Here is a 17599-nt window from a genome sequence, read left to right as displayed (position 1 = left end):
ATCAGTATTATAGTTTTTTTTCTGTAAGTGATGAGAGAGAGAGAGAGAGAGAGAGAGAGAGAGAGGAGGAAGATAGAGAGAGACGAGAGAGAGAGAGAGAGAGAGATTTTTGCTATTTACATTCATAGTATTTGAATATTTGTGAATGAGTTTATTCTAAAAATGCATTTAGTCATGAAAAGAAGAAGAAAACCGTAATTAGTAAATCTTGCTCTATATGGGCTTCACAAAAAAAGTAAGCAAAAGTGATTTATGACAGAGTTTAGAGGATATTTACGTAAAAATACATCGGTACTTTGTAGAACGGTGACGTCACGGTGGTCATATGTATTTTTTTCGTGAATGAATATACATTTATGATAAAAAATAGTTACTGTACTGCTTAGAGTACCATACTGTAATATTAATGTAATCACATCAAAATAAAGTAATCATTGTTCATTGTATACTGTAAACATGTTATTGTTATAATACAATTAAGTTTGTTCATACTTACCTGGCAGATATATATATAGCTGTATTTCTGACGTCCGACAGAATTTCAAAACTCGCGGCACACGTAGTGGGGCGGCCAGGTGGTAGTACCCATTCCCGCCGCTGGGAGGCGGATATCAGGAACCATTCCCATTTTCTATTCATATTTATTCATGACCCTTGTCTCCTGAGGGGAGGAGGGTGGGCACTCTAATTATATATATCTGCCAGGTAAGTATGAACAAACTTAATTGTATTATAACAATAACATTTTGTTCATGAAACTTACCTGTCAGATATATATATAGCTGAATCACACCTTCGGATGGTGGGTAGAGACAGACTAGGATTTTTAGGAAACTTAAATTAAAATAAAAGATTAACTTATTGGTTCCTTACCTGATAGCAAAGTAGACTATGTGATTACTGTCACTTAAAGCCTGCTTATGCTTTTATCAGAGTTGCCAGCCAGGTTTGGACCTGTAGTGCTGGTGCACTCTGGATGCTCTGTCAACGGGACGTGACCACAATGTGACAAGACCATCTAGCCAAACATATGGCAGTAACACAGCAACCGACGACCACCACCTGACCAACTAACCAAAAAACCCCTGACATTAACACTAAGGAATGGGAGATTTCCCCAGAAGATCTCACCATCAACAAAAACACAATAAACTAACCTAACTAAGCTAAGGGATAGGGAGAGAGCCACCTTCAGCCCCCAAAACTGTGTCTGCCGAAATGTAAGGCCCCAAAGAACTACAGTTCTCGTAAATCGTTCTCACATCCCGGAGGTAATGTGAGGCGAATACGGAATTGCTCCTCCAGAAGGTGCTATCAAGAATATCTCTGATAGACATATTCCTTTGGAAGGCAAGAGAAGTAGCTACGGCTCTGACCTCGTGAGCTTTCACTTTAAAGAGGCTCATATCAGTCTTCTGGCAAGATGAATGAGCCTCTTTAATGATGTCCCTCAAGAAGAAAGCAAACAGCATTCTTCGACAACGGCAAATCTGGTCTCTTCACCGAGCACCAGAGATTACCTGAGGGACCTCTTATCTCTTTAGTCCTATTCACATAGAACTTGAGAGCCCTGACAGGGCACAGGGCTCTCTCTGGTTCTTGACCCACGAGACTCGATAATCCTTTGATTTCAAAGCTCTTTGGCCAAGGATTAGACGGGTTCTCGTTCTTAGCCAAGAAAGAAGGGTTCAACGAGCAGACAGCGCTGTCTCCCTTGAAACCCACTAGGCTACTGAACGCTTGGATTTCACTAACTCTCTTCGCCGTCGCCAGAGAAGCTAGGAAAAGCGTTTTTTCTCGTCAAGTCCCTTAGAGAAGCTTCATGGAGAGGCTCAAAGGGACTTAGCATGAGATGTTTCAACACCACATCTAGATTCCATGAGGGCGGTCTTGCCTGTGGAATCTTGGTGGTTTCGAACGACCTTAAGAGATCGTGCAGATCCTTATTGTCGGAGAGGTCCAGTCCTCTGTGGCGAAAAACGGCAGACAACATACTCCTATAACCCTTGATTGTAGGAACTGCCAATTTCTGCACATTTCTTAGATAGAGTAAGAAATCTGCTATCTGATTCACCAGAGGTCGTGGAAGAGGAAAATTCCTTCCTTCTTGCACCATGCCCTGAAGGAGGACCACTTAGATTGGTAGACAGCTCTTGAAGAGGCTCTTCGAGCATTAGCGATTGCTCTCGCAGCTGCCTTTGAAAAGCCTCTCGCTCTGGCCAACTTTTCGATAGTCTGAACGCAGTCAGAGCCAGAGCGGAGAGGTTTTGGTGAAACCTTTTGAAGTGAGGCTGTCTGAGTAGATCTCTCCTCCAGGGCAACGTTCTTGGGAAGTCCACAAGGAATGTCATGACCTCTGTGAACCACTCTCTTGCTGGGCCACATTGGGGCAATCAGAGTCAACCTTGTCCCTTCTGAAGCTGCGAACTTCCTCATTACGTCCCCCATGATCTTGAATGGGGGAAAGGCGTAAAGATCCAGGTCTGTCCAGTTCCAGAGCAACGCGTCCACTGCAATTGCCCCTGGATCCAGAACTGGGGGGAGCAATACAGAGGATGCCTCTTCGTCCTTGAATGTAGCGAACAGGTCTACTAGAGGACGTCCCCACATCTCCATAATTGTTGACAGACTTCCTGGTGCAAGGTCCATTCTGTTGGTAGAATCTGATTTCGGCGACTGAGAAGGTCCGCCCTGACATTCTGAACCCCTGCCACGAATCTTGTCAGGATCTTGATGCGCCTTGCGTCTGCCCATAGCAGAACTTCCTTCGCCAGGAGAAAAAGGGATCTGGAGCGAGTTCCTCCCTGATTCTTTAGATACGCAAGGGCTGTGGTACTGTCTGAGTTGACTTGAACAACCTTGCTTGACAGTTTGTCTTCGAAGAACTGCAGCGACAGGAATATCGCTGCCAGTTCCTTTACATTGATGTGCCAGGCTACCTGTTCCCCTCTCCAGGAGCCTGACCCACTTCCTCCCCCCCTAGTTTTGTTGCCCTCCCCAAACCGGAAACTGGAAGCGTCTGAGAACAACACTAGGTCGGGGCTCAGAAGATTTAAGGAGAAGCCCTCTCGTAACTTCTGAGGGTCGAGCCACCATCTTAAGTGGACTTTTACCTTGTTGGAGATCCTTAGGATCGCATTCAGGTCCTCTTTCGACGTCCATTCTTCCGCAAGGAAAAATTGAAGAGGCCTGAGGTGCAGTCTTCCCAGCGAGACAAACTTTTCTAGCGAGGAAATGGTGCCCAGCAGACTCATCCACTCCCTCACCGAACAAGCTTCTCTCTCTAGGAAGGCTGCGACTTTCTCTAACCCCAGTCGCTGACGTTCCTGGGATGGAAAAGAAAACGCCCGAAAAGCCACTGAATCCATCTGAATCCCCAGATACACGATGGACTGTGTCGGGGTCAGATGCGACTTTTCGGAGTTGACCAAAATGACCCAGAGACTTTGCACTAGGGCTAACGTAAACTGAAGGTCCTTCAGACACTTCGCCTCGACGACGCTCTGAATCAGCCAATCGTCGAGGTATAGAGATATCCTGATCCCTGACGAATGGAGCCACTTCGCTACATTCCTCATAATCATTGTGAAAACCATCGGGGCCGTGCTGAGACCGAAACAAAGGGCTCTGAATTGCCAAACCTGTGTTGTCCAAGACGAATCTCAGGTACTTCCTTGAAAGAGGGTGGACTGGGACGTGGAAGTACGCGTCCTGCAGGTCCAGAGACACCATCCAGTCGCCAGGTCTCAAGGCTCCCAGCACCGACTGAGGCGTCTCCATTTTGAACTTGATCTTTTCTACAAAAAGATTGAGCCTGCTCACATCCAGGACCGGGCCCCAACCTGACGACTGCTTCGGCACTAGGAAAATCCTGTTGTAGAAGCCCGGTGACTCTAGATCCAAGACTTGTTCCACCGCTCTTTTTTTCGACCATCTGGTCTAACAGATCGAAAAGAAGTACTTTTCTTCTCTCCCTGATAAGATGGAGAGAGGTCTCTGGGAGTTGATGTTAAAGGAGTAGGATGTTAAAAAAAAAAAGGGGATCTTGTACCCCCGCTCTACTATCTTGAGAGTCCAAGGATCCGCCCCTCTCTGCCTCCAAGCCTCCGCAAAGAATTCAGTCTGGCCCCGATGGCATCTGAAGGACGAGATCTTCATTTGCTGGTTTTGGGTTTGAATGAAGCTCTTCCTCTCGAAAAACCTCTCCCTCGAGGAGCTGCTCTCGAGGGGGGTGCCCCGCGAAAGGTTTGACTTCTTCGGGGGTTTGCTGAATGTCGAGTGGAAGGAACTGCTGGACGTCTTGAAGACTGTACCAAGAGGTCCTGGTCGCCTTTTCTTGCAAAACTCTTTGCAAGATCCTTTACCATAGCCTGGGGGAAGAGATGGTCCGAAAGAGGCGCAAAGAGCAATTCCGCTTTCTGAGCGGGAGATACCGATTTAGCGGTAAAATTGCAAAGCAGTGCTCTTTTCTTCAGGAAAGCAGTTCCAAAATTAGAAACTAGCTCCTCCGAACCATCCCTGACGGCCTTGTCCATACATGACAACACGCTGGACAGCTCCCCAGACTGAGAGAATCAGGACTTCTAGACTGAAGGTCTAAAACTCCCAGACACCAGTCTAGGAAATTAAAAAACATTTAGGGTACGAAGCAGTCCCTTCAAGTGGTGGTCAGTCTCCACAGGGAGTCCAGGACACCTTAGCAGACGATAAGAGAGACCTCCTCTGAGCGTCCACTAAACTGGAGAAGTCACCCAGAGCGGACGAAGGAACCTTTCCCTCCACGTCCTCCTTGGTCTCATACCAAATTCCTCCTTTCCGGCGAGTCTAGAGGGTGGATGGGCGAAAGTGGTCTTGCCCTGATCCTTCCTTCTAGACATAAAGTCTTGAAGCTTCTTAAACGCCCTCTTGGTCGACAGCGATGTCTTCATCTCGACGAATTCAGGGGTCTTAACGGTCTTGGAAGACGAAAGTTGAGAGGGAGGAGACCTAGGGGCTGCCGGCTGGAACTTCTCCCCGAAGGCTGAACGTAACAGCCTAACAAGAACCTTGTAGTCCGAGACAGCTGAAGCTACCGGCTGTTCTTCTTCGACGGAACTCCCTGGACTACTAAGTTCCCCTTCCTCCCTAAGAGGAACTGGGAAGAACGCCCATCAGGAGAGGGAGTACGTCCAGCAGTCTCAATCCTGAACAATGACTTCCGTTGGTTGGAAGTACCCGCTACAGGTACGGAATCGCCCTTACGTCGACCTTAGAGGGACGGACATCTTGTGAAAGAGGAGCGTCCTTAGAAGCAACGGGAACTGTCTTAACAGACACGTCCCTACGAGAGGAAGCGCGAGCTTCCTGACGAGAGGCGCCAAAAGCGTCCTGCTTAGCAAGCAAGCGTCCTGCTGAGCGTCCTCAAAAGCGTCCTGCCTCGCTCGAAAAGCGTCCTGCTTCGAACGGCGAGCGTCCTGCGGAGCGTCCTCAAAGGCGTCCTGTCGATAACTCAAAGCGTCCTGCTTCGAACGCCGAGCGTCCTCAAAAGCGTCTTGTAGAGAGCAAAAGCAAAGCTCCTGTTTAGAACGCCGAGCGTCCTGCAGAGCGTCCTCAACAGCTCCCTGCCGAGAGCGCAAAGCGTCCTGCTTCGAACGCCGAGCGTCCTGGCGAGCGTCCTCTCCTGAGAGAGCGAAAGATCTACTCGGAGAACGAGAACGGTGACGATCCGGAGGAGGAGAGAGAGACGAGCGAGACGAGAGAGAATGAGGCTGCTTCGTCCTCTTGACGGGCAGCCGAAATGTCCCTTCCTACGCTTAGGCTCGACTGCTGCTGGGCGAGTCCTCTGAGCCATCAGCGACGTAATCTGGTCCTGAAGGGACACTAGGATATCCTTCGTAGGTGACGAAGGAGCATAAGAAGGGGCAGGCCTGAGCCTGCGAGAAGGCGAGGGGGGGGCGAGGGGACGCCTCCTTCCTTCTGTAAGGCAGGTACAGCTATCTGCCTCTCAGGTGAACACGCCTGTGCGTGGAAACCAACGTCCTCGTCGGTAGAAAGCCTTCCTCTCTTCTGAGGAGGAAAGGCGTCATAAGCGTCCTCTGACGAAAGAGGAGACAAAGGACGTGAAGCGTCCTCAAAGCGAAAGGTCCTTTTCAACGGACGCGAGTCTCTCCGAGCGCTCCACCCCTTGCGTGGGAGGACGCTTCGGAGGCGAAAAGCAATCTTTCAGGACACGCGCTTCGTGCGCGGCTCCTTGGCAGCCTGGGATTTAGCAACAAGGCCTGCCGAAGGGACGCCAGATTGGTGGGGCGCCCCCGTAACCCTCTTGCGGCTTTTCGACATACCCACTCCCTGAGTCCTGGGAGTCTGATAGAGGTCTAGGCCTAGAGGCATTATGGGGCCGATCTGACGCCCCCTCCACAACACTAGGGCACTAACACAAACTTTCACAGGGCCGGTTTCTAGGCCAAAACTTTAGATTCGAGAGCACGAATAGACTCCAGAATCAGAGAAAGGGTGTTACCTTCTCCAGACACAGCACTGGGGCCCGAAGGCAACAAAACAGGATTAGGTTGAGCAAAATCTACTGGTGTTAGAGGAGGAGAAATGTTACTATCCTTACCTTTAGTAGAACTGCCTTGGAGGAAGACCTCCTGAACTCTCTCGGCGCTCCAATTTACGTCGATAGGTCTCATACATCTTCCATTTATCATCATCCAAATCCTTACATTCATTGCACCGATCATCAACCAAGCAAACATGCCCCCTGCAATCCATACAAACTGTGTGAGGATCAACTGAAGGTTTAAGAAGCCTCACCTTACATTCACTCCTCACACACACTCTGAAACTTCCAGTACTTGATCCCGACATCATGTACACAGAAAAGCCAATCCAAAATCAAAAACCAATCCACTATTACGCGTGCCAATCCAACAATCCAGAAGTCGATACCAAAAGTCAATCCAGATAATATTAAGCGAGATAATCAAAAAATCCTAGACGGAGGTACTGTAAACAGTTGTTTGCAGCACCGGCGACAGAAAAAATATGAATAGAAAATGGGAATGGTTCCTGATATCCGCCTCCCAGCGGCGGGAATGGGTACTACCACCTGGCCGCCCCACTACGTGTGCCGCGAGTTTTGAAATTCTGTCGGACGTCAGAAATACAGCTATATATATATCTGACAGGTAAGTTTCATGAACAAAATGTAAAGTGTATTTTTGTCTTTTTAAAAATGGGTTCCCCAAGGAATTATTCCTTGCAGAGGCTTTTTATTATGAAGATTTGCCAATAATATATAAGATTTGCATTTTATTATGAATATATGACAATAATATCTAAGGTTAAAATGGTTTTATTACATTTACGCTTCGTCGCCGATTGCAAACAACATACGATAATCTATGACAATTATCGTTTGTATGACTGCAGTGTTCAGAGAAGTTGATTACGTTATACCAAAACAATAATGAAGTTCGAATTGAAAATTTATGCTTTCCTAAATGTTATTACTACTGTAATTAAACTACTACTATTAACATTTCTAAAAGGTTAAGAATGACAAAGGTGCTGTGAAGTGTAACTCAATGTTTACATTTCTACTGGCCGCTCAAATACAAGTTGATGTCAATGACGTGGAATTATTCCATGGATAGGCTATATATTATGAAGATATGCCAATAATATATAAGGTGAGAATGGTTTTATTACCTTTATTGTCAGTTAACCCTTAAACGCCGAAGCGGTAAAAATAAAAAACTCCCCCGAATTCCGGAGCCGATTTTGAGTGAGCGCGGAAGTGGAAAAAATATTTTTTTCAAAAAATCACAGCGCGCTTAGTTTTGAAGATTAAGAGTTCATTTTTGGCTCCTTTTTTTGTCATTGCCTGAAGTTTAGTATGCAATCATCAGAAATGAAAAATAATATTATCATATGTAAATAATGTGATATATGGTAGCGAAAAAAAAAAAATCATACATAATTGTATTAAAATCACGCTGTGCAAAAAACGGTAAAAGCTAACGAGTTTCATTTTTTTCGTTGTATTTTACACTAAATTGCAATCATTTTGATATATAATACATTGTAAAACAATAAAAGCAACACCGGAAAAATATTATCACAAAATGATGTACGAATTCGTAACGCGCGGACGTAAAAAAATGTTTTTTTCAAATTCACCGTAAACTCTAAATATTGTTCTTCTAGAGACTTCCAACTTGTTTCAAAATGAATACAAATGATTGAATATTACGATACTGTAAGAGTTTTAGCTTACAATTGCGTTTTTCGACCATTTCGGTAGAGTCAAAGTTGACCGAACGTGGTTTTTTTCTATTTATCGTGATTTATATGCAAATATTCGAAAATGAGAAAGAACTACAACCTTCAAATATTTTTCATTTTATTTTACATGAAATTGCGCACATTTTCATATATAAAACTCTATGAAATGCCTAATATGAAACTGAGCAAATTTTCCGAGAATTCGATGTACGCAATTCGGAGATTTATGGCGGAGAATCCACGCGCGGAGGGAAGGAGTTTTTTTTAATAAATTCACCATAAATCGAAATATTGTGCTAGAGACTTCCAATTTGTTGCAAGATTAAGGTAAATAGTTGAATATTACTACAATATAAGCGTTTTAGCTTATAATTGCGTTTTTCGACCATTTCAGTAGAGTCAAAGTTGATCGAAGGTTGAAATTTTGGCACTTATTGTTATTTATATGGAAATATTTCAAAATTGATAATAGTTACAATCATGAGTATTTTTTGTTGTATTTTAAATGAAATTGCGCACATTTTCATATATAATACTTTATGTAACGGATAATTTAAAATGGTGCAAAAATTATGTCAAAGTGACGAAATAATTTTTGAGATGTGTCACTGATACTTTTTAGTACGATAAGAAAGAAATTCGCGCTTGCGCGCCTGTGTAACGATTGTAAACAAAAAAACTCCTTGATCCGTGAACTCCCAGCATCCCCCAAGGCGCGTGATTCAAAAGTTTTTGGCTGGTAGGCCTATAAGTATTTTTCCGCGAATTTTAAAAAAAACTTTTTTGAGCCGACGTATGGTACGTCCATTCGGAAATCGGGGGAGATTTTGACTAGACGTTTAATACGTCCATTCGGCGTTTAAGGGCTAATATCATAATGTGAATCTGTTCATGCATTTGTTGGTTATCAGAACCGGACGAGGCTTAGCCTACCACCGACAAGCCCGCGATGCTGTGATTCATACCAGCGATATATAGACTGAGAAGTGGTCCAAGGAAAAACCCGTGATTAACTGAATACGTGATTGCTGATCCGTGACTAAGCGAGGCCCCACTGTAGTGTATATGGTATACAAGAAATACTGTACGTAAAATGTGGAAGCTTACCTTTCGAGTGCGGCTATCTCCGAAAGTGGCGACAGAGGAGGAGGACAAATGGCAGATACGTACACTTAACTTTACGAAACACATAAAAAAATGTCAGAAAAACAAACTAAACTTTACAAAACTGTAACACTTAACTTTACAAAAACTTAAAATAAAATTTATTTTGTCTTTTTTTGATTTTTACATTTCTTTTTACTTTTTTATACTTTACGTAATTTCAATTTCTTCACCACCGAATGGATGCCAGTCTGTTTACGGAATTTTTCGAACCACCCATGAGAAGCCTTGAACTCTGGGGTTGCCGTTGATGTCCCCTCTCTGCCGTCGTCTTCGGCTTGGGCAATCAAATCGCCGAAAATAGCGCTGGCCTTCTGGCAGATTGCCGTCTCGGTTATCATATCGCCATCGATTTCTTTGTCCTCAATCCATACAAGAAGCAGCCTTTCAGTTTCATTATGCACATGGCTCCTCTTGTTGGACAAAATAGTTACCCCCTTGGAAGGTGTAGCTGCTTTGATGGCTTCCTTCTGCTTAAAGATGGTGCCTATCATCGACGGATTTCGGCTGTATTCCTTAGCGATCACACTCAACCGCAAGCCAGCTTCATACTTTTTTATTATCTTCATTTTTGTCTCCATAGAAAGCATTCTCTTCTTTCTGTGAACTTCCGCAACTTTCTTGGGACCTATGACTATACTGTACGTAATTAAGTTATGTACTACGTATACTGATTAGGTTCTCACACAACGAAATCACTAACAAATTTACGTTACTAAACGAAATCGTTGGATTGAACGAATGCCGCGTGCGTATGATAAAGATGTTGGTACGAAGAGGCCAAGATAGGTGCGCCACCACGTACGTATAAGATGTATGATGGGAGGGATGCTGTCCAATAGGAGAGAAGGATCTCATGGCAATGACTAGCACCAGGAACCAATGGGAGAGCAGGAGGATGGTGGCGAGTCTACTAGTACTAAGTTTCAAAATTGTTATCCGGGCGAATCTCGGACTTTCAGAAACCTTTCGTATCTTGAAAACTTTTCGTATGTAGAGCCATTAAATTTTTCGCATTGGCTTTCGTATCTCGAGTTTTTCGTAAGGTGAGCCTTTCGTATCTCGAGGTACCACTGTACTTGATTTGTTATTCTTATTCCTTTCACCTTGCTTTTGTCTATTGAATGGTTTTGAAATATGTGCTATTCCTCAGGAATTTGGGGGGCCTCTTTAGATAGAGGTCTTTTATGAAATTCTAAGACATTACCATTAATATGTGTGGGTCTATTTAACCTTGACTTTTCAGATATCTCTTTTGCAAGGAGTAGCATTTTGTAACTAAATTTACAATGCAATTGCAAATCAAATGTATGAGGATCATTAAAGAATTTTAATCTATTACTAAATTTAAACTAGGTAAGTGATTAACCATCAATCTTCTGTCAACTTTCACCATTGAACATCGTACTTAGCTTTCAGTAATCTTTCCTTTTCTCCTTTCTTTAAAATATTTCTTTTAGACTACTGGTTATAAAACTGTTCTCCTGTTCTCTACTTCCAATTTTCTTTTTCTATGTGGAACTGGAAAGAATCCTCTAGTCTCATGGACTGTGATAAGGCGAACACACTATAAGGCCTTCATAAAGTAATATGTTAGTATTAAAAATTAATTTGGATTTAAATTTTCTTTTTCTGCTGTAATAAGCAACAAAAATAAAAATATAGAACATAAGTTATACATTTATGAATAAGGAATGTATTCTACTAGAACATAAGTTATACATTTATGAATAAGGAATGTATTCTACTATCTCAAAATATTAAAAATCATACCTGAATAAGAAAGAAGAACTCGATTACAATTGATATAAACATATCAGATAAGTATTTGCTGAAATTACTGATGCCTTGAGGTCTCCCTTGACGCTGTCGATATGCGCTATCAGCAATATCCTGCAGAAAAAGATTACAAAATTAACAAAAGATAATACCAGTACATAACTAGATCACGATTTTACACTCCAAGACAAAATTCACCTATGCTATATGCAAGCAAACATGTTTTGGATATAATGAATAGTCTATTGTAACATATCTGCCAATGGTAGTCTTTTCAATATACTTTCCTGATATCTAAATAGCTGCAGATTCTTGGGGCTGAAAGGTTTCTAAAACTAAACTAAAGATGCACTGTACAAAATATTACTAAACTTTCATGCAACTACAAAATTAATCTAAAACTATGATGTTTAAAGCAATTCCGCCAGGCAAAGGGCAAAAAACTCACAAATGAATAATAAAAGAACGTAACAAAATTAAACACCCATCAACACTAGAGTATGATAGATAAGACTTGAGATCTGATACTATGCCAAATTCAGGAGTAAAAGCACTTGTTTGTGTAACATACAACACACAAGAGACAATGTGACTGTCCCAAGTGCATACCTGGCTAAGTAGAAGTGTTTCAAGAGCCAGTGGCCACAAAATAAGGCAATTTTAATTGATGAGATTGTAAAACTAATACATATGTCATTTATAGTCAAAATTTCATCCTAAAGCTGAAACCATTTACTCACCTGAAACCAAAAGACATTGATTACTTTTGAGAGAAGAAAAAGTGGAATGACCCAAATCAGTTCAAATATATAGGACATTGTTGGCTGGACGTAAACCCATATTGTTCCTGCTCTCTCTCCCATGAAAAAACTTAAGCAGTATTTTAACACAGGCTGGAATCCATAGTTGAACAGAAATAAGCTGAACCCAAACACAATTCCATTAAGTACACAGCACTGAAAAACTCGATGAGTCACTCTAGGATCCCTGGAAAAAAAAGGCAATCATCAACAAATCTGTCTCCATGCAATGATTTGTATTTATATCTAGAAATAACTGAACTAAAAACTTCTCCCTACAAGAATATAACTCTGTGACAGCTGGCTTTAGTCATTCCAACTTGTTAACAGAATGGATAAATATTTGCAGTTGGGTGAATAAGAGTAGATATCTATCACCTGTTTAAATATCCCTCAAATTTGCTTTGGCTACCATTAAATCAAGATAATCTTCAGTGCTGTAGAACATCAAATTTTGTATTCTGAAGCTTTACGAGTACTATTCCTTACAACCTGTGATGTCTGCTCAATAAGTTGTGCAACTCCTTTAGACAAGAAGAGCATTTTGCCTGAGGAACATGGCTATTATAAGGTGAGCATGATGATTTAGCTTTCTTGTGTGCTTCTGCTTTACAATGATGGGAAGGGCCAACATCGAAGGATCAAAAAGCGACATCGCTATGAAAGTTTGGCCGCCACAAGCCAGTTATCCCTATGGTAACTTTTCTGATAACTTTTGCATAAAACTCTTAAAAGGTCAAAAGGATTGATAGACTGTGCTTTCGCTCCCTGTATTTGTACTAAAAACCAGGATCTCCAACAAACAGCAGCCACAGACTCTGCTCCGGTGACTCACAGAATTAAGTACCAGTCTAAAGGCTTTAGTTTCAAAGTGTTTCCCTGACCTGTACCTTCTCCATACTGTATAGATTGGAAGATAAGAATCCCCCTGAAATTTACTAGAGTAAGGAGTTCATACATTACCAAAACCTGGCACAGTCCCTATCATCCTCTTGCTCATGTACAAAACCGGAAGTTGACATTTCCAATTAAAACCAGAAACAATGCCAGAGTTCCACCAACAATACCTCCCACATTGGGAGTGGGACTCCTTTATAGAAGATAAGGGTCTTCACTTAGAATAACTTGCAACTCTTGAAAGAAAACTGAATTTTCCCTAGATATATAATTCTCAAGTCTTTTATCATAGCCTCCACACTAATCAAAGCTAGCTTAGTCATTGTCTGTAACCAAAGGAAAAGTCAATTAATAATTATTGTTGAAAAGCTTCAATGAGCAATTCTAGCTGTGGATGAAAATACTCTTAAGTTTGTAACAAGTCATAACCACTAACCAAAGGACTGTGAGGATAAAGAGAGAGAACTATATACATACTCTTGATTAGGTTGTTTCTGCTTCTTTTCTGCCTGTTGAGCTGCTCGGCGCTTTGCCAGATTAGTTTCTTGCAATGCTGATCGTGGTTTTTCTTGAACTTCTGCATCATAACTGAAGATCAAATAAAACCCTGCTAAGCTGTTGACCAACCCATGTCCAAATCCATGTAGAACTGTCTGTAGCAAACATACAAAAGCACTTTAGAATAAAGCAATAAAAAAATCCTTCTCAAAAGTTGTTTCATAAACCAAAATAAACAAAATCTTGAATTAATAATTTTACATCAACTAATACTCTCACAGACTCCTCATGTGTGTACTTCAACCAACCAATATGACTACCCTAAACATAACCACAAAACACGGTAGCAAATCAGTTACTACAGTATCAAACACCCTCACTGAAGGAACCCTTGCTAACTCTAGGGCATCAAATTACACTTGTGTCACTGAGGAGGCATATTCATCATCTTTATCCAACAAAATCATTAAATCAACCAGGTTAGAATCATATCTTACTGTCACTTCAAAGCCAGCAGGTATGGTTTTCATGAAAGCAAAGTCATGCCCATCTTGGGCCAGGTAAGGACTAGTGCTACAGGTTAGGTTAGAATATGTACATCCTTGTACTATTTCAATCGTTTTGTGATTTCCGCTACCCAAAAACAAGAGTTTCCCAAAGTGGTTTCCCATGAGATTAGGATATGAGGGGGGAACAGTATCTCTAAAAAAACTAATTTGCTACCGAATAAATGTCAGTTTTGTATAAAAAAAAAAATCATATTTCCTTTCTGGTATGCTATTGCAGTCTACAGTAAAAAAAATTTCCCAAATTCTTATCATACGCAACATCACTTTATTCCACTTTGATGTACAGTGCACATAAGCTCTGAATCATCATTGTTACAGATCTCTAATTTGTTGGAGATTGAATAATGGGAAATTTGGTAAAGCTACAGAACAGCTCCACATGGTGGTATTACCTTGGAAATTGACATTTTCTCTAGTATTTTGGTTGCTTATCAAGAATTTACCGTTATTTTCTAGTAATTAACCTCACAAGTTGTATGTTGGCCATCCTGGAATGCTATCGCACGTGCGCAGTGTTAATTGGGGAGTTTTTGGTAAGATGTGGAGTTTCCTTCACCGGGGCTAAGTAACACGACCTGCTGAGTTAGGTTAGTGTCCTTTATCAATCCCTTCTTGAACATGGACCTCTAATGACTAGCGCAAGTAGAACTGTTCCATAACAACAACATGGCAGTTTCCCTCACCCAAAACCCCGCGTTCCCAAAGGGTCACCAACCATGTTCGGTATTTGGTCTTTAGGCTCAATAAACCTAAAAAACTTTTCTATTAAGCATAGCCTAGATAAATAGTCACACCTTTGTATGCATAGGCTGAATATTATTTCAAAATAAGTAGGCTATGTGTTAATGAGTGGGATCACCTGAAGAAAAGCGACCCCAACACACGCTGGGGTCGCTTTTCTTCAGGTGGAAAATATTGGGGTCGCTTTTCTTAAGGTGAGGAATTAACAGGGGTTACAGTAAAGCCGTGGCGGAACGGCGCTTCATGCCTTATCTGCATATTTAAAGATTCTTGGTAAGCTCGGTATGTTCTGGCAAGAGGTAATGTTGCGCTGCGCGCGCTAGCCACAGGGGTTACAGTAGGTTTAATTATTTTAGTACTGAAATTGCAAGACAATATGCTTGTAATTAACTATTGATTGTTTGTCTAAATTTGTGTTTTTAACAAGTGTTTAATAAAGTAGTTTTTAATGAATGTATATATCTATATTTTTTTCTCCTTTTTCTATAATAGGGTAAAAAACCGCATGGTACAGGGGTGGACCATGTACGATCAATGTATATGTACAACCCCAAGAAAAGTACATTATAACGCGTCCTGACACCGGAGTAGAGGTCTTTAGCTCCGTTTCTCACCAACAACAAGTCGCGTCTGATGCCCATCTCCGATGTCAGGACGCGTTATAATGTACTTTTTTTGGGGTTGTACACATTGATTGTACATGGTCCACCCCTGTACCATGCGGTTTTTTTACCCTATTATGAGCTAAAGTGGGTCACCTGAAGATTGGAGACACCAACAAGCAGGGGTCGTTTATCTTTATGTGGAAAATATTGGGGTCGCTTTTCTTCAGGAGGAAAATATTGGGGTCGATTTTCTTCAGGAGAGGTATTAGGGGTCGCTAATCTTCAGGTGATCCAATGAGTGTACTTACGAATCATCAATAATTACACAAAGCCATACCATACATGACAGTGTGAGTTTTTAAACATGTATACAAGAAAGTGTACTGTACCCAACAGTAGCCTAGCCTACTACCTAATTAAGTACACTTGCAGATCATACCTGTATAGGGTAAAATACTGAATGGCCACCTGGCCTCTACTGTAATGCAACCACCTTCTGAAAATGTACTTTTAACACATCCTGTAACCCAGGATAGACATTACTAAAAAGCAAGCATCCGTCAATGCAGTGCCTCGAGACCCTCTACTTTCCTCTCGAAGTCAGTTTTTTCTCTCGTCACAAATTAAGGCCATCACTTCCGATTTTCTGGAAGGTGGTCGCACTATGGTAGAGGCCAGGCGGCCACTCAGTATTTTACCCTATACATGTAGCCTATGATCTGCATGTGTACTTGACTAGGTAGTAGGCTAGGCTACTGTTGGGTACTGTACACTTTCCTGAGGTAATTCTATATTACCCAAGATGGTTGGATACACAAGCACATACACATGTGGATACACAAAAACCAAGGTCAAGTTTAGGTTAAGTAGCTACGAATGACTTCCCTTAAACTAGCTATAAGTAACTGTCAATCAATACCAGACTGTTTCTAGGCTACCCAATGATACCCAGCATATCCACTGCATATGCCAGGGCTTAAAGTGCCCACCTGGTTAAAATACAACCCTAAAATTAGGCGAGTCGAGTACCATAACCTGACAAAGGGTGGCCCATGATCTCGCTGGTATACGAATGACTGAATCCGAAATTTAGCTTAAGTAGATACTTCACCTTCACAAAGTCCATTTTAGCATAACGTTAACAGCTATGAGTCGACATGAAGAGCTTCTTTCGGGGATAAGGTCACTTGAGAAAAGTACATAGAGGCTCGCAGGGAAGCGTAGCAACGTCGATAAATGCCTACGATAAGTACGAGAAAACATTAAAGTCTGGCTGCTGCTGCTGCTGTTGGCGCTGCCTGCTGCTGCAGCCTCATACGATTCAGCCCTTCAAGAAACACCTGGTATTACGTCTCACTTTAATGGCCCCGAACAAAAGAAAATGATTAACTTCCTGTCTTTTGACATTACGTTCTTGTGTATATATATGCTTCACATAGATGCGAGTGCTGATTGCAGTTGATGAACGTAATGTTATTCGGAAGGAAAAAGGAGTGATCGGCATTATCTATAGGAGCCACCATGCTACTATTATTACTACGTATAATAGGAAATCACACGGTATGGTTCAGTAGTAAGGGTTGTAATATTTCCTCTCTCTCTCTCTCTCTCTCTCTCTCTCTCTCTCTCTCTCTCTCTCTCTCTCTCTCTCTCTCTCTCTCTCTCTCTCTCTCTCTCTCTCTCTCTCTCATATATGCTAGATGGATGTGTATTATAAGGGCGGAAAAGACAACAAAGTTTAAAAAGTTTGTGGGACATGATCGAAATGTTTTTAAAGGCTGTTGATGGGGATGCTATGCTATCCGACAGCTTCCTCCTTGATTTTTCTACAATAGGACTGGGGCAATGAAAAAACTCCCTTTGTCTATTCTAACTAGCCTATTGCACGGACACACTCAGCTTATGAGCGCCCTGTATCACGTTCAGACTTGATATTCGTCCAACCCGGGACCAATCTATTTACGAAAATATACATGACGAAGGTACCTTAGTCTGGGCTTATAAAATTCTACGTTACATTCGAGATTTGCATCTTGATTTCTTGGCGCCCCCCACAACCCCAACCCTCATATTAAAGTAACTTTTATGGTATGCGTACGCTATATTGAATACTAAAACAATATCGAGGAGGGCAATACAAATTCAAGTCTTCCGCCTTTTGGTGGGTGGATTTTATTGCACCCAATGAAAATATTGTTTACATCATAACAGCTGATCTCAGGTACGAAAAAACTGCTTTTCAGGAAATTCTTTAAGAAAAAGGATGTCCTACAAATTA

The 17599-nt window shown here is 41.9% G+C and overlaps 1 protein-coding gene across 1 annotated transcript in view; it reads right to left on the bottom strand.

Moving 5' to 3' along the window:
• Positions 1 to 16645, bottom strand: part of LOC135208778 (etoposide-induced protein 2.4 homolog) — a 39854-nt gene extending 23209 nt beyond the window's left edge. Inside the window, exons 1-4 of the mRNA XM_064241297.1 lie at positions 16433 to 16645; positions 13386 to 13561; positions 11952 to 12198; positions 11206 to 11325 (exon numbers count right to left, since the gene is read on the bottom strand). Coding sequence (XP_064097367.1) covers positions 11206 to 11325; positions 11952 to 12198; positions 13386 to 13561; positions 16433 to 16447 — 558 coding nt within the window. The 5' untranslated portion in view covers positions 16448 to 16645. The remainder of the gene's footprint in view (positions 1 to 11205; positions 11326 to 11951; positions 12199 to 13385; positions 13562 to 16432) is intronic.
• Between the last annotated feature and the right edge of the window lie 954 nt (positions 16646 to 17599).

The sequence above is a fragment of the Macrobrachium nipponense genome, chromosome 35, assembly GCF_015104395.2.
Source record: "Macrobrachium nipponense isolate FS-2020 chromosome 35, ASM1510439v2, whole genome shotgun sequence".
In the NCBI taxonomy this organism is placed as follows: domain Eukaryota; kingdom Metazoa; phylum Arthropoda; class Malacostraca; order Decapoda; family Palaemonidae; genus Macrobrachium; species Macrobrachium nipponense.
The sequence above is the reverse complement of the archived record's forward strand: the minus strand, read 5'-3'. Positions and strand labels throughout refer to the sequence as shown.